The following is a 25,105-nucleotide window of genomic DNA, read 5'->3' as shown; positions in this document are numbered from 1 at the left end:
GAAGACCTGAAGTAGCATCTCCACCTCCCATCGTTCAGCCCGGATACTGAGGTCCAGTACCAAGGGCCTTCTGGCCGTTCCCTCATTGCGGGAAAAGAGGTTACAGGGAACGAGGCAGAGGGCCTTCTCGGTGGTGGCACCCGCCCTGTGGAACTCTCTCCCATCAGATGTTAAAGAGATAAACAACTATCTGATGTTTAGAAGACATCTGAAGGCAGCTCTGTTTAGGGAAGTTTTAAATGTTTGATGTTCCATACTGTTTTTAGTATTCTATTGGGAGACACCCAGAGTGGGTGGAGTATAAATATTATTATTATTATTATTATTATTATTATTATTATTATTATTATTATTAGAACCAGGGCTGGACTGCACCACAGCCCAAACCATGAGGTATCTGGAGGAGGAGGAGGAGGAGGAGGAGAAGACAAAGAAAACAGACTCCTGGGGTGGGGTCTCTTTTTCTTTGCTCTGAGGGCCAGGTATGTATCTAGTCAACCCACTGAGGGCCAAAGACATCTCCCTTGAAACCCAGAGTAAAGGATGGGTAGTTTGATGATGATGATGCTTCTCTTAGATGGCTTAACACACGCACAGCCACTGATGCCCACGTCCCTGGAGGCTCAGTGAGGAGCAGCGCCCATTTCCGGCTGCTTTGCCAGCACCAATCCCTTTGGGAGAGAGAGGATGGGGTCCTGGGATGCCCTGCTCTGGGTGCGAGGGGATGGCTGCAGTGGCCTCCGTGGGGAGCTGCCCTGGGAGACACTGGGAAACTGGTCCCCAATGCAGCAGCCAGACTATGGGCTGGGATCCCTCTCTTTATTCCTGGCCTCTCTTTCCCAGCTTTTTTTTGGGGGGGGGGGGCTAGTCCACCTCCTCGTCCAGCTTTGGAAAACCATTTGCAGATGTTTCCTCTGTTCTGCAGTGATGCTGAGCGACATCACACCGAGCTAAAGTCCCAGGGACTCCTTTGTCTGAATAAGGAGATTTTGGGGGAGTCACTGTTTTTCTGAAAGGGGGGGGGCGAAAGGCAAAATGAGTTTGGGATCCTCTGATCTGCAGGAAGGAGAGCGTGGCAGCCCTGGCCCCTCCCTGGCAGGACCCCCTCCTCCTCCCTGACTTGGGGTCCCCCCCCCTGCAGGAGCAGATCAGGCCCCCCAGGCCCCCTCCCCTGCTGCAGCCCTGGGACCCCCACCAGATCCCAGAGAGAGAGAGGGGAGACTCACCAGATCCCAGGAGGGAGAGCGAGGCAGCCCTTGCAGGAGAGACACCCAAGCAGGGAAGGACTGGGGAGGGGGGGGGGCTTGGCTGGGGAGGACTTGGCCCCCCCTTGCTTCCTGGCCTCTCTAGGAAGGCAGCTCGGTTCCCTTTAACCCTTGCACTGCCGAGTCCCCCCAGCTCAGCCCTCTCTCGCTTTGCACAGCCTGACCGACCCGCTGCGCCCCAGAACAGATCCCGGCTAGTCTCTCAATTCAGCTTGAAGTGCTGGAGCGCAGAAAGGGGGGGGGGAGTGGAGATCCAGAGACGGGGAGCAACTGGGGCGGAGTGGGGAGCCTGTGCAACTGCCTCCCCCCCCTTCACTTTCCCTCCTGGCTGGACCAGAGCAGCTTCTCTTGGGGGGCCACCCCCCCTCTCCCCCCCCACCCATAAATTGACATATTCATGGACCCGTTTTAAAGCCGATTTTGCGGGGGGGGCGCCTATGCCCCGGGGGGGGGGAGACGTCCTTGCCACTTTCTTGCTAGATACGGCCCTGATCCCAGGGTCATCCAGTCCCACCCCCAGCAATGCAGGAATCTCAGCTCCAGCATCCAGGGCAGATGGCCCTCCGATCTCTGCTGAGAAACCTCCCAGGAAGGAGAGTCCCCCACCTCCCCAGGGAGACCTTTCCCCTGCCCAGCTGCTCTTAGGTGTCCCTCAAGGCAGCGGGTCCTGAGTTCGAGCCCTGCTGAAACCATCGCACTGGCTGCCAGGAAGGAACCAAGCGAAGTTCAAAATAACTGTTAATAACAATAATAATTTATTTAATAATAATAATAATAATAATAATAATAATAATATATTTAATAATAATATTAATAATAATTTATTTAATAATAATATTAATAATAATTTATTTAATAATAATAATAATAATAATATATTTAATAATAATATTAATAATAATATATTTAATAATAATAATAATAATTTATTTAATAATAATAATATTAATAATAATAATAATAATTTAATAATAATAATAATAATAATTTATTTAATAATGATAATAATAATAATAATAATAATGTTACGGCAAAATCTGGGTGCGAGGCTGCCCTGCCACCCAGCTCGTCGGACTAAGTCCGCAGGTCCCTGCGGAGGAAAATGAGCTCAGCCGGAGACAGGAGCAAACTGCAGAAGATCCACGTTTATTGCGCAACAGGTTCAAGGCGAGATTGAACAGCGAGAAAGGGGTGACATGAACTTTTGAAACTTCCCTCCATGTCCCAGAATACAGTGCAAAATACATCCCAGTTACATCATGAATACATTAAGAAGAGGTTACACAGATTACATCACGAATACATTAAGAAGAGGTTGGGTTACACAGGATTAACATATGGAGGAGGGAGGAGGGAATATGCAGAGCTGGAGATATGCGCAGATAAGCACATCCTGAGTACCGGTGATGAGAAGACAATGGTCCATGTATGCATAGCCTGCCACCTGGCATTGCCTGGAGGAAAGCCTTGGCAGAGTGATTTGACAGGATTAGGGCCTTGACACCTTGCTTGAGGGATTATGGAGGACAGGGGAGGTGTCATGGAGTCCTAGAGAAATAGAGCAAATTGGCACGTTGATTTTCTATGAATTTTATAGATTTTAGTCCCTTTTGACATTGACAATTGGAAATAAATTGATATATTGTAGTGAAGAAGAAGGTGAAGAAGACATGCCCCCCCTTCGGTATCAATAATAATAATAATAATAATTTATTATTTATACCCCAGCCACTCTGGGCGGATTACAACCAAATATTAAAAACACATTGAAACCTCAGTCATTAAAAACTTCCCTTACCAGGACTGCCTTCAATTGTCTTCTAAACATCAGATAGTTGTTTATCTCTTCGACATCTGGTAGGAGGGTGTTCCACAGCACGGGTGCCACTACCGAGAAGGCCCTCTGCCTGGTTCCCTGTAACTTGGCTTCTCGCAGTGCAGAACCACCAGAAGGCCCTCGGAGCTGGACCTCAGCGTCCGGGCAGAATGATGGGGGGAGGGGGGAGACGCTCCTTCAAGTATACTGGACCGAGGCCGTTTAGGGCTTTGAAGGTCAGCACCAACACTTTGACTTGTGCTCAGAAACGTAATGGGAACCAATGTAGGTCTTTCAAGACTGGTGTTATGTGGTCTCGGCGGCCGCTCCCAGTCAGCAGTCTGGCTCCCGTGTTCTGGATTAGTTGTAGTTTCCGGGTTACCTTCAAAGGTAGCCCTGTCCACCCCCCAAAACAGTACTTCTGTCTTGTCAGGATTCAACCCGAATGCATTAGCTGCCATCCATCCTCCAACTGCCTCCAGACACTCACACAGGACCTTCACCGCCTTCACTGGTTCTGATTTAAAGGGGAGGTAGAGCTGGGTATCATCCGCATACTGATGAACACCCAGCCCAAACCCCCTGATGATCTCTCCCAGCGGCTTCATATAGATATTAAAAAGCATGGGGGAGAGGACAGAACCCTGAGGACCCCACAAGTGAGAGCCCAGGCGTCTGAACACTCATCCCCCCCAACACTTTCTGTTGATAGTCCAGGAGGTAGTAGCGGAACCACTATATAACAGTGCCCCCAGCTCCCAGTCCCTCTAGACCAGAGGTCAGCGAACTTTTTCAGCAGGGGGCCGGTCCACTGTTCTTCAGACCTTGTGGGGGGGCAGACTATATTTGCGGGGGTGGAGAACGAATTCCTATGCCCCACAAATAACCCAGAGATGCATTTTAAATAAAAGCACACATTTTTCTCATGTAAAAACACACTGATTCCTGGGCGGTCAGCGGGCCGGATTTAGAAGGCAATTGGGTCGGATCCAGACCCTGGGCCTTAGTTTGCCTTCCCATGATCTGGACGGTCCAGAAGGATGTTATGGTCGATGGTATCAAAAGCCACTGAGAGATCCAGCAGAACTAGGAAACAGCTCTCACCTTTGTCCCTCGCTCGCCAGAGATCATCAACCAGTGCGACCAAGGCAGTTTCAGTCCCGTGATGAGGTCTGAATCCTGACTGGAAGGGATCCAAATGGTCCACTTCTTCCAGGCGTTCCTGGAGTTGTACAGCAACCATTTGCTCAATCACCTTGCCCAAGAATGAAGGATTTGAGACTGGGTGACTGTTGGCCATATTGGCCGCATCTAAAGATGGTATTCTTAAGAAGCGGTTTAATAAGGCTTCGGGTTCCTTTTGCTGAAGCCGGGAGAGCAAGACTCTCCCGGCTTCAGCAGAGAGGGAGAGCTGCGCAGCGCCCCTTCAGTCAAGAAGGAGGAGAAATGGAAGGGGCTCCGTTTCTCCTGCCCCTTCGCTGAAGGGGTGCTGAGCAGAGAGGGGGAGATTCCCCCCCTGTTCTCCCCCTCTAAAACAAGGTGTGTCCTATGGTCGGGTGCGTCCTATAGAGCGAAAAACGTGGTAACTCACAGACAAAGAACAGATCCCTGGATGATCTCTCCGCCCCTCAGAGGCTGGACAACTGGAACTGAGCTGTTTAACCCTGTAAACTCTGATCCCACTCACAGAATCAGCTGAAAGGCCATCAACATGGGATAAAACCTCTCCTACCACTCTCTGGTAACCATTTGGATCCATTAAGTGGCAGGGTAGACCATCCAAATCAGTCCCACCTCCCTGCAGAGGGGAAGGGTCACGGAGAAGTCCAGTTGCACAAGGAAGTGATCTGACCATGGCACTTCTTTCATTTCGCTTTTACTTTGTGTCAGATCACCAGCATCCATAGAAGTGAAAACGAGGCATGACCATGACTATGAGTTGGGCCAAACTTATTCAGGGACAGCCACATGGAGGCCATGCTTTCCATGAAGTCCCATGTGGCCCCGTGTAAAGTCGTGTCAGTGTGGATGTTAAAATCTTCCAGGACAACAAAATGAACTGAAGAAGCTTGGGCAGGGAATCCTTGGTGCAGCGGGGAGGTTGGTACACCAAAAGGAATCCTGTACTGCCCCTATTGCCCAACTTCCAGAACATGCACTCGGAAAACTGGGTCTTCCCAATAGGATGCCTAGTGCAAGCTAATGACTTCCTAAAAATCACTGCAACGCCCCCCCCCCCCGCCCACAAGGCCTGGGTTGCTGTGTGTAAGAGAAACCTGGTGGACAAGCAGCGGCAAGAACAGGCCCATCTGCTTATTCAACTGAGTATGCCTGGTCAAGTCCTCCATCCACGATCAAGTTATGGATGACAGCCGTCTTATGAGTCATTTACCTGGCATTGTACTGCAGCACCTTCAGGTCATGTGGGTCTCCCTTGCTGATTCCAGTATCTGTCCGGTCAAGACCAGACCTGGAGGCAGGGATAGTCCTCAAACAACGACTAAACCTGCCTCCTCGGTAATGACATGGTCTGGTCTTAGAGTAATTCCTCCTCCTACCCGTGATCACTGAGATCGGGTTCCCCCCTGTGGAACCTGCCCACTCCCAGACAGCCCTGACCCGTCCCCTTAAAAACAAAATAAAACCCAGGGGAAAAAGATAGTTTTCAAAGAGAAACTGGCTTGGAGATAACAAAAAAGGTGAAATATCTAGGGGTGAATCTAACATCTAAAAATATGAATTTGTTTAAAGACAATTATGAGAAATGTTGGTTGGAAGTGAAGAAAGATTTTGACATATGGTCTAGACTGAGATTATCCTTGTTAGGCCGAATTGCTGTTATTAAGATGAATGTATTGCCGAGATTGTTGTTTTTGTTTCAGACATTGCAAATTATAGACAAGTTGGATTGTTTGAAGAAGTGGCAGAAAGATATATCCAAATTTGTCTGGCAGGGCAAAAAACCCAGAATAAAATTTAAGATTTTAACTGATGCAAAAGATAGAGGGGGTTTTGCGCTGCCGGACTTAAGACTTTATTATGAAGCAGCAGCTTTTTGCTGGTTGAAGCAATGTCTACTTCTTGAAGACACAGATATTTTAGACTTGGAAGGGTATGATAACAATTTTGGCTGGCATGCATATTTATGGTATGACAAGGTTAAGATCTATAAAGGCTTTAAAAATCATATTGTCAGGAAAGCTTTATATAATGTTTGGAATCGATATAAGGATTTGTTGGAAAATAAAACACCCAGATGGTTGTCACCAATGGAAGCTAGAGCGGTAAAAAAACTTAACATGGATTCGAATTGGCCAAAATACAGTGAAATTATAGAATATGACGGTGAAGAAGTTAAATTACAGAGCTTTGAGAAATTAAAATCCAAAGTTCGAGATTGGTTACATTATTATCAGATAAATGAGACTTTTAAGCAGGACAAGAAACTAGGTTTTCAGAAAGAGAGGTCAAAATTGGAAACAGAATTGTTAGAGACCAATACTAAGAACTTGTCTAAAATGTATAACTTGTTGCTGAAATGGAACACACAGGATGAAACGGTTAAATCAGCTATGATTAAATGGGCACAAGATTTAGGTCATGATATCATGTTTGCTGACTGGGAACAGTTATGGACCACAGGCCTTAAATTTACGGCATGTAGTGCCTTGAAAGAAAACATAATGAAAATGATCTATAGATGGTACATGACCCCAGTCAAGCTTGCAAAGATATATCATCTGCCCAGTAATAAATGTTGGAAATGTAACGAATGCGAAGGAACTTTCTATCATCTTTGGTGGACCTGCCCAAAGGTTAAAGCCTACTGGGAAATGATCTATAACGAAATTAAGAAAGTCCTTAAGTGGACATTTGTAAAGAAACCGGAGGCTTTTCTCTTGGGCATGGTCGGCCAATTGGTACCAAAGAAAGATAAGATTTTTTTTATGTACGCAACTACAGCAGCAAGAATTCTTCTGGCAAAGTATTGGAAGATGCAAGAATTACCTACTCTGGAAGAATGGCAGACGAAGGTGACTGAATTTATGGGACTGGCAGAGATGACCGGCAGAATCCGTGATCAGAGGAGGGAGACAGTGGAAGAGGACTGAAAAAAATTTAAATTATATCTTAAGAACTGTTGTAAAGTTTCGGACTGATAAAATGTTGAGGGTTAAGAAACAGAGAACTATAGCTGTAAATATTCAAGTTGAGAAAATTTGGAGGGAAATCAAATTTTGAAAAGGAATGAAGGATTGCTAAAAATTTTTTTGAAACAGGGGTGCAGTGAAGGGGAGGCATGGGGAAGTCATGTACTGTTTGTTTATTTGTGTGTTTTTTGTTTTATGAAAATTAATAAAAATTATTTCAAAAACAAAACAAAACAAAATAAAACCTATACAAACCACCCCAATAAAACAATAGAAACTAAAAGCTTTTGTTGACTATGAGGGCCACTCTATTTCTTTTACGGGTTTCTTGCCCACAGTAGTAGATATGATGGTCATCCGAACTGAATTTGCCCATTCCCGTCCATTTTAGTTCACTGATGCCCAGGATGTCAATATTTATTCTTGCCATCTCATTTTTGACCACATCCAACTTACCCAGGTTCATGGTTCTTACATTCCAGGTTCCTATGCAATATTTTTCTTTACAGCATTGGACTTTCCCTTCACTTTCAGGCATATCCGCAACTGAGCGTCCTTTCGGCTTTGGCCCAGCCGCTTCATCAGCTCTGAATCTACTTGTACTTGTCCTCCGCTCTTCCTCAGTAGCATGTTGGACGCAGTGTCATAACTTTTATATGCCTGTTGTCTTTGTCCATGGAGTTTTCTTGGCAGGGATACTGGAGTGGCTTGCCGGTTCCTCCTCCAGGTGGATCACATTTGGTCAAAACTCTCCACTATGACCTGTCCATCTTGGGTGCCCTGCACGGCATAGCTCATAGCTTCTCTGAGTTATTCAAGCCCCTTCGCCACGGCAAGGCAGTGATCCATGAAGGGGGGAAAATGTGGTATAAACACCAACAATTGGGAAATACTTGCCTGTGATCGCTCCAACTGGAGAACAGCCATTACCAAAGGTGTCTAGTGACAGCCTTCCTATGCTGCAAAGACTGCTTGTGGCAGCCCACCCTCCTGGATCGCTCCCCCCAGACCCTGGCTACCCTGCTTCAGGTCAGCCTCAGGAGTCCCCACAGCTGCAAAATGGGGAGAGTATAGCACCGGCCTACTTTACAGGGTTGTTGTAACCACACAGGGCTGCCGAGCATCCAGAAGTGCCATGTGGAGCCTTTCTTCCATTTCATTGTGGAGAACATCTGCAGCGCATCAGGAGGCCTCCATCCACTTCCGTTCTTCTCTCTCCTGCAGCCAAAGGGGCCATGCTGGATTACCAAATAGGCAGAGTCTTCTTCTTCTTCTTCTTCTTCTTCTTCTTCTTCTTCTTCTTCGGCGATCATTCATAGCTGAGTAAGATTGCCTTCCATGAACACGGTTTTAACAATGAGTCCGTAAGTGACTGTGGAGGCCAATTCTGGATCCACACATCCTTCCACAGTGGGGAGACATAGGCTTCCAGGCGGGAGTTGATGACGGTGTGGATTTGCCAAGCGTACCTTCCTCTTAGTACGTTTCTGTTATGTATTGAAGTTCTCACCCTGGCCACCAGGGGGTATTGTGTACAGAGTTTTCACTCAGGTCCACGTAAGTTAATTTACCATATTTTTCGCTCTATAGGACGCACCCGACCATAGGACGCACCTTGTTTTAGAGGGGGAGAACAGGGGGGGAATCTCCCCCTCTCTGCTCAGCACCCCTTCAGCGAAGCGGCAGGAGAAACGGAGCCCCTTCCATTTCTCCTCCTTCTTGACTGAAGGGGCGCTGCACAGCTCTCCCTCTCTGCTGAAGCCAGGAGAGTCTTGCTCTCCCGGCTTCAGCAAAAGGTAGGAGTCTATCAATTGATTAAGATGATCATCCAAATGTCATAGACCAAATGGAGCAAACAGCACGCCGACCTAGTGGTGGGAGGAAAAAATCCTTAAATAAGAGACACGGGGAAATGAATAATGGACTTCAGTGTCTGTACACTAATGCGCAAAGCATGGGAAATAAACAAGATGAGCTTGAGCTCTTGGTACAGCAAACTAAATATGACATAATAGGCATCACTGAAACCTGGTGGGATAAGTCCCACGATTGGAATGTAATAATGGAGGGATACAATCTATTTCAGAGAAACAGACCAGACAAGAAAGGAGGAGGAGTGGCGTTATATGTCAGGGATGTGTATACCTGTGAAGAGATCCAAGATTTAGAACCTCAAAGCCAAAGTGAGAGCATTTGGGTCAAAATTAAGGGATAGAAGAATAACAGGGACCTCATTGTGGGAGTTTACTATAGATCCCCAAGCCAAACAGAGGACATAGATGATGCCTTCCTGGAACAGATGGCCAAGCATGCAAAAGGAAGGGAGATAGTAGTAATGAGGGACTTCAATTACCCGGATATTTGTTGGATGTCAAACACAGCCAAGAGCATAAGGTCGCCTTGGTCGCACTGGCTGATGATCTCCGGCGGGCTAGGGACAAAGGTGAGAGCTGTTTCCTAGTTCTGCTGGCGCTCTCAGTGGCTTTTGATACCATCAACCATAACATCCTTCTGGACCGTCTAGAGCATGGAAAGGCAAACTAAGGCTCAGGGTCTGGATCCGACCCAATTGCCTTCTAAATCCGGCCCGCTGACAGCCCAGGAATCATTGTGTTTTTACATGAGAAAAATTATACCTTTTATTTTAAATGCATCTCTGGGTTATTTGTGGGGCATAGGAATTCGTTCTCCACCCCTGCAAATATTCTCTCCCCCCCCCCAAGGTCTGAGGGACAGTGGACCGCCCCCCTGTTGAAAAAATTTGCTGGTCTAGAGGGACTGGGAGCTGGGGGCACTGTTATACAGTGGTTCCGCTCCTACTTCCTGGGAAATGTCCAGAAAGTGGGGGGGGGGATGAATGTTCAGACCCCTGGACCCTCACTTGTGGGGTGCCTCAGGGTTCTGTCCTCTCCCCCATGCTTTTCAACATCTACATGCAGCCGCTGGGAGAGATCATCAGGGGGTTTGGGCTTGGTGTTCATCAGTATGCAGATGATACCCAGCTCTACCTCTCTTTTAAATCAGAACATGTGAAGGCGGTGAAGGTCCTGTGTGAGTGTCTGGAGGCGGTTGGAGGATGGATGGCGGCTAACAGATTGAGGTTGAATCCTGACAAGACAGAAGTACTGTTTTGGGGGGTGGACAGGGCTACCTTTGAAGGTGACCTGGAAACTACAACTAATCCAGAACACGGGAGCCAGACTGCTGACTGGGAGCGGCCGCCGAGACCACATAACACCAGTCTTGAAAGACCTACATTGGTTCCCATTACGTTTCTGAGCACAAGTCAAAGTGTTGGTGCTGACCTTGAAAGCCCTAAACGGCCTCGGCCCAGTAGACCTGAAGGAGCGTCTCCACCCCCATCGTTCTGCCCGGACACTGAGGTCCAGCACCAAGGGCCTTCTGGCAGTTCCCTCACTGCGAGAGGCCAAGTTACAGGGAACCAGGCAGAGGGCCTTCTTGGTGGTGGCGCCCACCCTGTGGAACGCCCTCCCATCAGATGTGAAGGAAATAAACAACTATCTGATGTTTAGAAGACAACTGAAGGCAGCCCTGTTTAGGGAAGTTTTTAATGACTGAGGTTTCAATGTGTTTTTAATATTTGGTTGTAAGCTGCCCAGAGTGGCTGGGGAAGCCCAGCCAGATGGGCGGGGTATAAATAAATTATTATTATTATTATTATTATTAAGTTATTTTGAGCTTCGCTTGGTTCCTCCCTGGCAGCCAGGGGCATAGGCGCCCCCCCCCCCCCGCAGAATCGGCTTTAAAACGGTGCCATGAATATGTCAATTTATGGGGGGGGAGGGGGTGGCCCCCCAGGAGAAGCTGCTCTGGTCCAGCCAGGAGGGAAAGTGGAGGGGGGAGGGAGCGGGGGGGGGGCTCTCCTCTTTGGCCAAGCCCTCCATTCCCCCCCCCCCGCTTTCTGCGCTTCAGCGATGGATTAGAGAGACCCTTCGCGAGCCGGATCTGTTCTGGGGCGCAGCGGGTCGGTCAGGATGTGCAAGGGGGGGGGGGCTGAGCTGGGGGACTCGGCATTGCAAGGGTTAAAGGGAACCGAGCTGCCTTCCTAGAGAGGCCAGGAAGCAAGGGGGGGCCAAGTCCTCCCCAGCCAAGCCCCCCCCCCCTCCCCAGTCCTTCCCTGCTTGGGTGTCTCTCCTGCAAGGGCTGCCTCGCTCTCCCCTCCTGGGATCTGGTGAGTCTCCCCTCTCTCTCTCTGGGATCTGGTGGGGGTCCCAGGGCTGCAGCAGGGGAGGGGGCCTGGGGGGGGGCTGATCTGCTCCTGCAGGGGGGGGACCCCAAGTCAGGGGGGAGGAGAGGGTCCTGCCAGGGAGGGGCCAGGGCTGCCCCGCTCCCCTTCCTGCAGATCAGAGGATCCCAAACTCAGTTGGCCCTCCGCCCCCCTTTCAGAAAAACAATGACTCTCCCCCGAAATCTCCTTATTCAAACAAAGGAGTCCCTGGGACTTTACCTCTGTGTGACGTCGCTCATCGTCATTGCAGAACAGAGGGAAGATGTGCAAGTGGTTTTCCAAAGCTGGACGAGGAGGTGGACTAGACCCCCCCCCCCAAAAAAAAAAACCACGGGGAAGGGAGGAAGGAAGGAAGGAAATGTTGGAGAGAAAGACCAGGAGTAAAGAGAGGGATCCCAGGCCAGAGTCTGGCTGCTGCATTGGGGACCAGTTTCCCAGTGTCTCCCCGTGTCTCCCAGGGCAGCTCCCCACGGAGGCCACGGCAGCCATCCCCTCGCACCCAGAGCAGGGCATCCCAGGACCCCATCCTCTCTCTCCCAAAGGGATTGGTGCTGGCAAAGCAGCCGGAAATGGGCGCTGCTCCTCACTGAGCCTCCAGGGACCTGGGCATCAATGGCTGTGCGTGTGTTAAGCTCTCTAACTGAATAACAATACTAAATTACCCTCCTAAATTTCAAGGGAGATGTCTTTGGCCCCGCCCCTTGGCCCTCAGGGGGTTGACTAGATACATACCTGGCCCTCACAGCAAAGAATAAGGGACCCCACCCCAGGAGTCTGTCTTGAGAGCGGCAGAGAGTCCAAGTGCAAGAAAAGGAGACGGAAGCAGGGGAGAAATGTGCCCAGACGTGGGGGTGGGGGGAGAGCAACTCCTGAGGACCCCCAAGTGAGCCAAGCATCCATTTTTCACAAGATACAAATGACTCCCTTGTCAGTCAGTTCTGACTTCATGCACTGACTGGAAGGCAGGAGGAACCAGGCTGATTCATCTCCCAGAAATCCCTTCGGTTCCTCCACATTCTGCATTGCAATCTTCCTTCTAGGAGGATAGAGGCTGCTTTCTTCGTCTCCTCCTTCTCCTCCTCCTCCTCCTCCAGATACCTCATGGTTTCAGCTGTGGTGCAATCCAGCCCTGGTAATAATAATAATAATAATAATAATAATAATAATAATAATAATAATAATATTTATACTCCACCCACTATGGGTGTCCCCCAATAGAATACTAAAAACAGTATGAAACATCAAACATTTAAAACTTCCCTAACAGGGCTGCCTTCAGATGTCTTCTAAAAGTCAGATAGTTGTTTATTTCCTTGATATCTGATGGGAGGGTGTTCCACAGGGCGGGTGCCACCACCGAGAAGGCCCTCTGACTGGTTTCCTGTAACCTCTTTCCTCGCAATGAGGGAACCGCCAGAAGGCCCTTGGTGCTGGACCTCAGTGTCCGGGCTGAACAATGGGGTAGACTTCAGGTATACTGGACTGAGGCCGTTTAGGGCTTTCAAGGTTAACAGCAACTCTTTGAATTGTGCCTGGAAATGTACTGGTAGCCAATGTAGGTCTTTCTGGATTGGTGTTATGTGGTTATGGAAGCCACTCCCAGTCACCAGCTCCCAGTCTAGCTGCTGCATTCTGGATTAGTTGTAGTTTCTGGGTCACCTTCAAAGGTAGCCCCACGTAGAGCGCATTGCAGTAGTCCAGTCGGGAGATAACCAGAGCATGCACCACTCAGGCGAGACAGTCTGTGGGCAGGTAGGGTCTCAGCCTGCATACCAGGTGGAGCTGGTAAACAGCTGCCCTGGACACAGAATTGACCTGCACATTCATGGACAGCTGTGAGTCCAAAATGACTCCCAGGCTGCGCACCTGGTCCTTCAGGGGCACAGTTGCCCCATTCAGGACCAGGGAGTCCCCCACACCCGCCTGCTTCCTGTCCTCCCAAAACAGTACTTCTATCTTGTCAGGATTCAACCTCAATCTCTTAGCCCCTGTCCATCCATCCACCAACCAACCGCCTCCAGGCACTCGCACAGGACCTTCACTGCCTTCACATGTTCTGATTGAAAAGAGAGGTAGAGCTGTGTGTCATCTGCATACTGATGAACACCCAGCCCAAACCTCCTGATGATCCCTCCCAGTGGCTTCATATATGTGTTAAAAAGCAAGGGGGAGAGACAGAACCCCGGGGCACCCCACAGGTGAGAGCCCAAAGGTCTGAAGACTCATCCCCCCCCCACCACTTTCTGGACATGGCCCAGGAGGAAGGAGCGGAACCACTGTATGACAGTGCCCCCAGCTCCCAGCCCCTCCAGAAGGATGTTGTGGTCGATGGTATCAAAGGCCGCTGAGAGATCCAGCAGAACTAGGAAACAGCTCTCACCTTTGTCCCTAGCCCGCCGGAGATCATCAACCAGCGCAACCAAGGGAATTTCAGTCTCATGATGAGGCCTGAATCCCGACTGGAAGGGATCCAAATGGTCCGCATCCTCCAGGCGTGCCTGGAGTTGTTCAGCAACCACTCGCTCAATCACCTTGCCCAAAAATGGGAAATTTGAGACTGGGCGATAGCTGGCTATATTGGCCTGGTCCAAAGATTTTTTTTTTAAGAAGCGGTTTAATAATTGCCTCTTTCATCGGGTCTGAGAAGGCTCCCTCACAGAGGGAAGCATTCACCACCCCGCAGAGCCCATCGCCCAGCCCTTCCCGGTTGGCTTTTATGAGCCAGGATGATCAAGGAGGCAGGTGGTCAGTTTCACTTGTCCAAGCAGCCTGTCCACATCCTTGGAGGCAACCTGACTAGACGGGACTCTAGCACTCTCCCACCCTGGCCCTGCTCCCTTGGTGGAGTCTACCTCTTTCCAAATCTGAGTGACTTTAACTGCAAAAAACTTTGCCAAATCATTGCAGGAGATCTCAGGGTCCTTTTGAGGCCCCAATGACCCAGGGGGTTCCACTAAATTGTGAACCACCTGAAAGAGTCTCCTGGCAGTAGAGGCAGTTTAGACAGCCATCGTCACTTGGTAGGCTCGACGTTGAGCTCTAACCCATATCTGGTCAGGTTCAGAGTGTGTTTTCTGCCACCGACACTCTAGCCATCTCAGTGATTGTTTCACCCCCATCAGATCCGGGGAAAACCACGGGGCTGTCCAGGCTCCATGCAATTGAAGAGGTCGATTTTGAACCAGGCCATCGATAGCCCGGGTTAACTCCACATTCCAGGGGCCACAAGGAAATCAGCTGAAAGGCCATCAACATAGGATAAAACATCCCCCCTTCTTTCTGGAAACCATTTGGATCCATTAAGTACCGGGGGTGGGCCATCCAAATTGGTCCCTCCTCCTTGCTGTAGGGAAGGGTCGTGGAGAAGTCCAGTTGCACCAGGAAGTGATCCGACCATGACACTTCTTTTGTTTCGGTTTCACTTCATGTCAGATCACCCACATGCCAGGTCAAGTCCTCCATCCAAGTCGTGGTCTCATCAATCCTTGACCTGGCATTGCACAGCAGCCCCTTCAGGTCACGTGGGTCTCCCTTGCTGAATCCAGTATCCTTCTGGTTAAGACCAGACCCGGAGGGAAGGATAGTCCTCAAACAATGACTAAACCTGCCTCCTCGGTAATGACATGATCGGGTGTCCCAGTGCTTCCCCCCCCCGGGGAACCCGCCCCCTGCCATTCTGTTGAATGGGGCCGACTCCCAGACAGCCCTGACCCTCTCAACTAAAGAACAAAACTATATAAACTATAGTAAAAAATAAAAATATTTACTACTAATAATAAAAACTTTTACGTAACAAAGCATTTGCTTTGTAGGATTGGCAAGAGCTTCTCATTAAGACAGAACTTGGCAGAAGACCAAAGGGTTCCTTCCCATCTCTTAGAGACTTCCTGAGAGCACAGATGGATGAGCAAGACTCAGCCGGCCCTGGAGCAGGGAGAGGCCATGTCATCCAAACCGGGAGCAGTGGGGGATTCTGGGAAAACTCTGGGCAGAAGATCCTGGGTGAGGAGGACACCCTCCGCTCAGAGGGGCAGAGCCAGCAGTTGAGGCAGTTCTGCTGCCAGGAGGCCAAAGGACCCCGAGAGGTTTGCAGCCGACTCTACCACCTTGACCATCAGTGGCTGAAGCCAGAAAGGCACACGAAAGCTGAGATGCTGGACCTGGTGATCTTGGAGCAGTTCCTGGCTGTCCTTCCTCTGGAGATGGAGAGCTGGGTGAGGGAATGCGGAGCAGAGACCAGTTCCCAGGCGGTGGCCCTGGCCGAAGGTTTCCTCCTGAGTCAGGCGGAGGAGAGAAAGCAGGTGAGAGAGACTTTCCTCTGGATACTCCCAAGGGGCTCCAAACAGGATGATGAACATCCCATAATACTCAGCTGATGGCCCATCCTTTTTCTGGGAATGAGATCTCACACCCTTAAAGTTTTTGTCTTTGTCATTCTCTTTCTAGTATTTCTCCCCATTCTCTGTTTTGAATCCTTGTTTCTTTTTCAGGAAAAGGATCATTTTGCAGAAATGGACCTGGATTCCTGTGAGGCAGAGAGGCCTCCGTTGGACACCAGAGAGAGGCCACTGGGTAAGGAGGAAGGTGGCGTTTCTCTGTTTGGTCTCATTCTGTTGCTTTCCCAACTAATCTCTGGGTTCTTTTCATCAAGTTTTTTGGGGGGGGAGGGGGGGAGTTGGGAGGAAGGGTCCAGAGGAGGAGAGATGTATTTCTGCATGACTAACATATAAAATGGGCACAAATGTCCAAATGCACTCAGCAGGTAAGGCTTTCTGAAAGGCCCATCTGTAGACAGAGATGCCCTGTTTCACCTGTGAGAGAAGCAGGCAATCCTGGCATCCTGCTTACATTTTTTCTCTTCCAGGTGACAGAACGATGCCGGCAAAACCTCCTGATCTGCCTTTTCATGGGGGCAGAAGGGGAACAGCGGCTGTGGAACCAGATCAGGTCAGGGGAAGCTGCCTTGTGGGGACAGAGGCCGAGGGATGGAACAATGTCATGGACTGGTTGGGCACAGAGGAATGGTGGGAGGAAGCAGCCAGGGAACCAGGAAAGGAAGACATCTCAGACCCCACGGAGTGGAGGTGGAGGAAGGATGGGCGGTCAGAGGGAGAAGCCTGGGAAGAGGAGGTGTCAGAAGCTGAAGGGGCAACAGGGCTTAGTGAGCTGGGAGACTCTGTGGAAGAATGCAGCGCAGAATCGGAGGCAGAAGAGGAAGGAGACGAGTGGGAGGAGGGAGGTCGAGAGGCAGAGAAGAGTCAGGAGAAGGAGGAGCCACCGGGGGCTCCCTCTCCTTCTGCCAGAAGCCCCCCTCCCTGCTTGTCTCTCGGAGCCAGGAGACATCTGACAATGGAGGAGCAAAGGCAGGCTGCACACTGGCGCACTGTTCAATCGCTTGCCAGAAACCCCAGAGAGGAGGGGGCTTGGAAAGCTGTGGGGAGCCGGGGGCCTTCACTCTCAGCAACTGCTTTTGTGCAGGAAGAGGCTCAGGGAAGGAGCTGCTGTTTTCATTAAGCCCGAAACTCAGCCAAGTATGTGAACATTGTGCTCTTGCTGATAAAGAGTAAACTCCAGCTGTGAACTGTGGGATTTCCTGCCCAGATAACTCTGTCATACCAGCCTTCTGAATGTCGCCTGTAGGATTCATCTGTAGTTGCAGTTTTCATGGAATCCTAGAGTTGAAAGGGACAAAAAGGGTCATCAAGTCCCACCCCCTGCATTGCAGGAATCTCAGCTAGATCACCCAAGACAGATGGCCATCCAAACTAGGCTTCTTGTATTTCTGTATTCATCAATGAATGCTAAAATAGGCTTCTAAGCAGCGGACAGACGATAACAAATAATTTCCAGGATTCACCTAGCCAGCCCTATCTGCTGCAAAATGGGGCCTGCCCCCCACTCCTCCCCCTCTCCATGCCCCCATGAACCCCTTGAATTTGGCTGTAGGGCACTGGGAGGGAACCTCCCCAGAACAACTCACGAGGAGAGGAGAAAGTGGATCCTTCCATCGGGGAAACTGGAATCCCTGCGTAGGCAGAATGACTTGAAAAACACCAACTGGAATAATAACTGGAATAATAAGTTATAATAAGTTGTAATAAGTTACAATAAGGATTTGCTGAGCTAATAATTTGAACTGGAATACAAAAAGGGGAGGGGAGAGGAGGTCTGGGAAACAAGTTAATCGAAAATAAGTAATGGAAATTGTATCTGTTTTTAATTGGTTTTAATTTTATATTTTTGTATTTTTGTTATTTTTTGTGTTTTTTTTGTTTTTGTACTATTTTGGAAATGTTAATAAATATTCTTTTAAAAAAAAGAAGAAGAAAAAAAAACACCAACTGGAGAACCACCTATTTACAAAAAAATGACTGCTCCCAGTCACCAGTCTAGCTGTCGCATTCTGGATTAGTTGTAGTTTCCAGGTCACCTTCAAAGGTAGCCCCACATAGAGCGCATTGCAGTAGTCTAAGCAGGAGATAACCAGAGCATGCACCACTCTGGCCAGACAGTCTGCGGGCAGATAGGGTCTCACCCTGCGTACCAGATGGAGCTGGGAGATAGCTGCCCTGGAAACAGAATTAACCTGCGCCTCCATGGACAGCTGAGAGTCCAAAATGACCCCCAAGCTGTGCACCTGGTCCTTCGGGGGCACAGTTGCCCCATTCAGGACCAGGGAGTCCCCCACACCTGCCCACCCACTGTCCCCCAAAAGAGTACTTTCTGTCTTGTCAGGATTCGACCTCAATCTGTTATAACAGAGCATTGTGTAGCAGATCATATTGATCCTGTCTCAGAAGAGGACATTTCCCTTTTTCTTTTAGGGTCCAGTGTGCTTTGAAGATGTTTCTGTTCATTTCACGGATGAGGAGTGGGCATTGCTGGATCCTGACCAGAGAGCTCTGCATAAGGACGTCATGGAGGAGAATCGGGGGATCGTGGCCTCTCTTGGTAAGGCTCCCTGTGGGATCGTCCTATCTGCCTGGAAATTTAAAAAATACCTCTATGTAACAAACGTCATATATTTCCACAGAGCTCAACAGCGCCCAATACAACACCTGGGAACCTAACACCCCCACAGTAAATCTTGAACAGCAAATTGCAGTTTTTTCTGTGTATTTACACGCAAATATCTGAAATACACTTTTCCCCCAAAAAGGTTTCCACAATTTTGGCCACTACTGTATATCAAACAAATCAACATTCAACAATCCATCAGAATATATTAATAAAAATGTTGGTTAATGACAACCAACAAAGGCAATGAACAAAGACCCAACTCCCTTCAGTTCTTCTTGATTTGTTCCTGAGGCTCTAATCCCTTTTTGTCTCCATTGCAGATTTTGATGAATTGGAAAACAAGAACAAGGATGAACATGACAAAACCCCCGGAGAGGAGAAGCCACGCAAAATTTTGGAGTATGGAGCGAGCTGCAGTCAGAGCTCCCATTCCACTTCCCAACAAAGAATTCTCATTGGAAAGAAACCCTATCAGTGCATGGAATGTGGAAAGAGCTTCAGTCAGAGAAGCCATCTCACTTCCCATCAGAAAATCCATACCGGGCAGAAACCCTATCAGTGCATAGAATGTGGAAAGAGTTTCAGTCAGAGTTCCCATCTCACTTCCCATCAGAGAATTCATTCAGGAGAGAAACCCTATCAGTGTGTGGAATGTGGAAAGTGCTTTAGTATGAGCTACAGTCTCACTTCCCATCAGAGAATTCATACAGGGGAGAAACCATATCAGTGTATGGAATGTGGAAAGAGCTTCAGTCAGAGTTCCCATCTCACTTCCCATCAGAGAATTCATACAGGGGAGAAACCATATCACTGCATGGAATGTGGAAAGAGCTTCAGTCAGAACTCCAATCTCACTAAGCATCAGAAAGTTCATGAAGGGGAGAAACCCTATCCGTGCTTTGAATGTGGAAAGTGCTTCAGGAAGAGCTCCATTCTCACTTCCCATCGAAAAATTCATACAGGAGAGAAACCCTACCAGTGTGTTGAATGTGGAAAGAGCTTCAGGAAGAGCTCCATTCTCACTTTCCATCGAAAAATTCATACAGGAGAGAAACCCTATCAGTGTGTGGAATGTGGAAAGAGCTTCAGTCAGAGCTCCTCTCTCACTAAGCATCAGAGAATTCATACAGGGGAGAAACCCCATCAGTGTGTGGAATGTGGAAAGAGCTTCAGTCAGAGCTACTCTCTCACTAAGCATCAGAGAATTCATACAGGGGAGAAACCCTACCAGTGTGTGGAATGTGGAAAGAGCTTCAGTCAGAGCTCCTCTCTCACTTCCCATCAGAAAATTCATACAGGGGAGAAACCCTACCAGTGTGTTGAATGTGGAAAGACCTTCAGTCAGAGCTCCTCTCTCACTTCCCATCGAAAAATTCATACAGGAGAGAAACCCTATCAGTGTGTGGAATGTGGAAAGAGTTTCAGAAAGAGCTCAGATCTCACTAAGCATCAGAAAATTCATACAGGGGAGAAACCCTATCAGTGTGTTGAATGTGGAAAGAGCTTCAGGGAAAGCTCCTCTCTCACTTCCCATCGAAGAATTCATACAGCAGAGAAACCCTATCAGTGTGTGGAATGTGGAAAGAGCTTCAGCCTGGGCTTCCGTCTCACCTCCCATCGAAGAATTCATACAGGAGAGAAACCCTACCAGTGTGTTGAATGTGGAAAGAGCTTCAGTCAGACCTTCTCTCTCACTTCCCATCGAAAAATTCACACAGGAGAGAAACCCTATCAGTGTGTGGAATGTGGAAAGAGTTTCATAAAGAGCTCAGATCTCACTAAGCATCAGAGAATTCATACAGGGGAGAAACCCTATCAGTGTGTTGAATGTGGAAAGAGCTTCAGGGAGAGCTCCTCTCTCACTTCCCATCAAAGAATTCATACAGGAGAGAAACCCTATCAGTGTGTGGAATGTGGAAAGAGCTTCAGTATGAGCTCCCGTCTCACTTCCCATCAAAGAATTCATACAGGAGAGAAACCCTATCAGTGTGTTGAATGTGGAAAGAGCTTCAGTAGGAGGTCCTATCTCACTTCCCATCAAAGAATTCATACAGGGGAGAAACCCTATCAGTGTGTGGAATGTGGAAAGAGCTTCAGGGAGAGCTCTGATCTCACTAAGCATCAGAAAATTCATACAGGAGAGAAATCCTATCAGTGCTTTGAATGTGGAAAGAGCTTCAGTGAGGGCTACAGTCTCACTTCCCATCAGAGAATTCATACAGGGGAGAAACCCTATCAGTGTGTGGAATGTGGAAAGAGCTTCAGTAGGAGCTCCCATCTCGCTTCCCATCAAAGAATTCATACAGGGGAGAAACCCTATCAGTGTGTGGAATGTGGAAAGAGCTTCAGGGAGAGCTCCTCTCTCACTAAGCATCAGAGAATTCATACAGGGGAGAAACCCTATCCGTAAGCAGAATGTGGAAAGAGCTTCAGTCAGAGCTCTTTTCTCACTTCTCATCAGAGAATTCATGCAACGATCGGAAAAACCATTATACAGCTTTAGGATCCAGGCAAATCCGCACCTTGTTAACCAGGCCTTTGCCTAATTGACATCTAATGCCCTTTTAAAATGTGGTAGTGAGGGGGGTTACAGATTTATATTTTGTGTTTTTATGTTGTCTTTTTATGTTGTAACCGTCCTACGACATGTGGAAACAGTAGTCAACTTTTAGAGGCTGAGGGGGTTTTGCCCCCAATAGTATATTTGAGGGGGCCACCCCCCCCAGTTGGTACGCATCGCCATTCCAATGCCCTTTATGCATCATGCGATTGATTGTTCAAGGTGGGCCTTACCTGGACCCCCACCAATATTTTATTCAAGTTGGCACCACTGTTTTGGGTGGTATACAAATTAAATAATTACATAAATTGCCTTCCTTTGCACATGTTTCAGCTTGTCAATATCCTTATTTATTATCATTTTTAATATTTATGTGCCCTCCATCTGAAGATTTCATAACAGAAACATACAGGATGAAAGCATGGCTTTCTCAAAAACAAGTCAAGCCAGAGAAATCTCTCCTCCCCTTTTTAGAATCATAGAATCATAGAGTTGGAAGAGACCACAAGGGCCATCGAGTCCAACCCCCTGCTAAGCAGGAAACACCATCAGAGCACTCCTGACATATGGTTGCCAAGCCTCTGCTTAAAGACCTCCAAATAAGGAGACTCCACCACACTCCTTGGCAGCAAATTCCACTGTCGAACAGCTTTTACTGTCAGGAAGTTCTTCCTAATGTTTAGGTGGAATCTTCTTTCTTGTAGTTTGGATCTGTTGCTCCATGTCCGCTTCTCTGGAGCAGCAGAAAACAACCTTCCTCCCTCCTCTATGTGACATCCTTTTATATATTTGAACATGGCTATCATATCACCCCTTAACCTCCTCATCTCCAGGCTAAACTGTTGTAATCTTCAAGCCTAGTCAGAGGAATGTGCCACTCTCCAGGCACCCGGCTTGGATTACTTGACCTCCCTGTCTGCGACTCCCGGCAGGAGACAGGCGGGGTCTCTATCAGTGATTCTCCTCAAACGTGAGAAGAACACAGCACTCTTCCCTCCTCCCTGTCTTCCCCAGGAGGGGGGAAAGAGACAGACAGAAATGTATTTACATGCCTTTATTTCTGTCTATGCAGCAGTACAGAGAAACACGTCTGTACTCTCCAAACACCAACAGCAGAGAGAGAGACTCCTCCCCTGTACTTCCAGTACATGTCAGGTGACACTCTGAGCTAACATCCGGTGCTCAGTACAGTGAATAGACTGTCCTTTTGCTCCCACGGTACAGTCCCAAACATCAACATCCTGTTTGGCTTTCCAGCCAGCTGCAGCTCGCTGCATTGCTCCTTTTTCGTAACATACTCCCCCAAAAGAATCAATGCGTGTTGCGAGCAAAGCTTGATCCAAAGAGGAAAACAAACAGCTGTTGTACATATAACATTCCCTTGTTGTTTCAGTTCCACCCTTGGAACTCCCTGCCATTGGTTTCCCCAGTGTACCTCTTTGGTTGTCTGGCTTCCAAGGAATGAGTGCTTCTGCATTACCTTGGCTAGCAACTTTCTGTTGTGCCTTTGTCTCTGACTTAGACACAGTTTCAACCTGTCCTCGGTTGTGTACAACAGCAACACATGCAACAGCTAAGTTGGCAAACTCTTTTGAATACCTCTTGGGTGGTACACCTTTTGTAACTCTCTCAGACCTACATATGAGGTGCTGATCCTCTCTGCTCACTGGTTCAGTCTCAGGACTCTTTGGAGAACCAGTTCCAATAGTAAACAGTGGTTCATCCTCCACCTGTGAAGGTCTAGCTATTGTGTGAGATTTCCTCTCAATGACTGTGTCAACTGAGCTCCCTGAGCTATCACTGTCATCATCAGTACCACTGTAATCAGTAAAATCATCATCATCATCTGAATTGTCCTCTGTGGGAAATGTGTGAACAATCACTCTCTCCTGTTCAGGAGCTCTCTCTAGAAATTTCGTGAGAATCACCTGACCAGATTCAGACAAAATTACTCTGTAGAGACCCTTTTCATATCCCACAAAAATGCCTTTGACATTTTTAACTCCACCTGGAGCCTCTGTCCTCACATGAGACCCAAAAACCTTGAAATGGGCAACAGAAGGTTTTCTATGGAACAGCTTCTCAAAAGGAGAACTTCCCAATTCTTTTGAAACCTTTCTCAACCACGTATAACAAAACGACATTAGCGACTCCGCCCAGAACTCATGTGGCAGATGTGAACTAAGCAATTGCGCTTGCATCCCCTTTTGCAACTCTTTGTTCACCCGTACACAGACACCCCTGTTCCACGCTTCCGCTGAAACAGCAACTTTGTGCCTTATCCCTTTCTTCTGCAGGAAGTCCTGAAAATCCTGTAAAAGAAAAATTGGCTTCTCATCTGTGAAAAGACAATCAATGTTAGCATCATGCACATTTTTAACCTTGTCACAAAACTCTTTAAACCTTTCTAAGGCTTCTTGTGGTTTCTCTAACAAAAAAACCCAGACATAATTTGAGAAACAATCCACACACACAAGGTAAAATCTTGCATTGCTTCTAGATGGTGCTAGAGGACCTATCACATCAGCATACACCCGCTGAAATGCATTGTCGACTCTGGTGACCTTCCTGGCATCCTTTGCCACACCTGCGAAAGAAATCATGTTAGAATCAGATGAATTACATTTCATGTAATCACTCTGATCAAAAGTCAACAAATACAGTCCATCTTTCTCTCTGGCAGAAAGATATAACTCTCCATCTTTGAAGATCTTGCAGCTTTCAGCATCATAGGACAGTTTCAGTCCTTTCTTGGCAATCTGCGGAACACTCAGCAGATTGAATTGCAACTCAGGAACCAAGTACACATTGTCTATAGTCAAGTTCAGACTCTCAAGATACACAGTCCCAACTCCGGTCGCTTCCAACTCCTGACCGTTGGCCTGCTTCACAGTGAAGCTTTGCTTCTTGAACAACGAAAACAGTTCTCTGTGTGGGGTCATGTGTTTTGTGCACCCCGTGTCAATTACAAACGAGTTTCCCACCTCTGGCGTGGTTCCTTTCGACATCAAAGCCTTTGCAGGTTTCACCTGTGACTTGGTACGACTTTTGCCTGACGCCTCAGGCTTTGCAGAGCTCCCCTTGGCTCCTCTTGGATGATGTGGCTTCTCACAGTTTCGCTGAAGATGCCCAGTCTGTCCACAATTGTAACAACGGACAGCGTTCAAAGCTACAGCATCCTCTCCAGTAGCAGTAGCAGTGGGGGAGCTAGAACTCCGTTCCTCCCTCCCCCTGTCCTTTACTTCCAGTGCAGCAAGTCTGTCATGTTCATTCAGAACCACAGCATACACTCTCTCCGAAGTGAGATCGTTGGCCGGAAGGGAACCAAGCTGACTGGCAACTGTTTTGTAAGTCCGATTCAGGCTGTTTATATCCATAAAGCAAAACACTTCCTCCTGTAGATGGAAATTGCGTTCCACCATCTGTTGGCGCAGAAACTTCATGTCCGTCAGGTGCGCTTGAACATCTCCATCAGGCGCAAGCCTCAGATTGGTCAGCTAACATCCGGTGCTCAGTACAGTGAATAGACTGTCCTTTTGCTCCCACGGTACAGTCCCAAACATCAACATCCTGTTTGGCTTTCCAGCCAGTTGCAGCTCGCTGCATTGCTCCTTTTTCATAACATAAACATGCCCAGCTCCCTTAGCCGTTCCTCATAAGGCATTGTTTCCAGGCCTTTGACCATTTTGGTTGCCCTCCTCTGGACACGTTCCAGTTTGTCAGTGTCCTTCTTGAACTGTGGTGCCCAGAACTGGACACAGTACTCCAGGTGAGATCTGACCAGAGCAGAATACAGTGGCACTATTACTTCCCTTGATCTAGATGCAATACTCCTATTAATGCAGCCCAGAATTGCATTGGCTTTTTTAGCTGCCGCGTCACACTGTTGGCTCATGTCAAGTTTGTGGTCAACCAAGACTCCTAGATCCTTTTATGGATGGAGTTACAAACTTTGTTGGTCAGGGGACAGCTGTGGAAATAATGCATCTTGATTTCAGTAAGGCTTTTGAGAAAGTCCCCCGTGCTCTTTCTGTGAGAAAGCTG

The 25,105-nt window shown here is 48.2% G+C and overlaps 3 protein-coding genes across 3 annotated transcripts in view; 1 reads left to right on the top strand and 2 right to left on the bottom strand.

The window, feature by feature from the left end:
- Positions 1-1,257, bottom strand: part of LOC309340578 (uncharacterized protein) — a gene marked incomplete at its 3' end in the record, with an annotated part of 124,948 nt that extends 123,691 nt beyond the window's left edge. The window contains exon 1 of the mRNA XM_081859466.1: positions 1,227-1,257. The remainder of the gene's footprint in view (positions 1-1,226) is intronic.
- LOC309341004 (uncharacterized protein) overlaps positions 1-4,947 on the bottom strand; it is a 50,788-nt gene extending 45,841 nt beyond the window's left edge. The window contains exon 1 of the mRNA XM_081860381.1: positions 4,673-4,947. Within this exon, the coding sequence (XP_081716507.1) occupies positions 4,673-4,936 (264 nt within the window). The 5' untranslated portion in view covers positions 4,937-4,947. The remainder of the gene's footprint in view (positions 1-4,672) is intronic.
- Positions 4,948-11,385: 6,438 nt separating this feature from the next.
- On the top strand, positions 11,386-23,505 carry LOC309340938 (uncharacterized protein). The gene is made up of 6 exons (XM_081860203.1): positions 11,386-11,424; positions 15,294-15,782; positions 15,972-16,053; positions 16,346-16,428; positions 18,306-18,432; positions 18,822-23,505. Exons 2-6 carry the CDS (start codon positions 15,381-15,383, stop codon positions 20,909-20,911), a joined length of 2,784 nt encoding a protein of 927 aa, XP_081716329.1. The 5' UTR covers positions 11,386-11,424; positions 15,294-15,380; the 3' UTR covers positions 20,912-23,505.
- Positions 23,506-25,105: the final 1,600 nt, after the last annotated feature.

The sequence above is a fragment of the Podarcis erhardii genome (assembly GCF_964252035.2).
Source record: "Podarcis erhardii genome assembly, chromosome: 4".
NCBI classification, from domain to species: domain Eukaryota; kingdom Metazoa; phylum Chordata; class Lepidosauria; order Squamata; family Lacertidae; genus Podarcis; species Podarcis erhardii.
The sequence above is the reverse complement of the archived record's forward strand: the minus strand, read 5'-3'. Positions and strand labels throughout refer to the sequence as shown.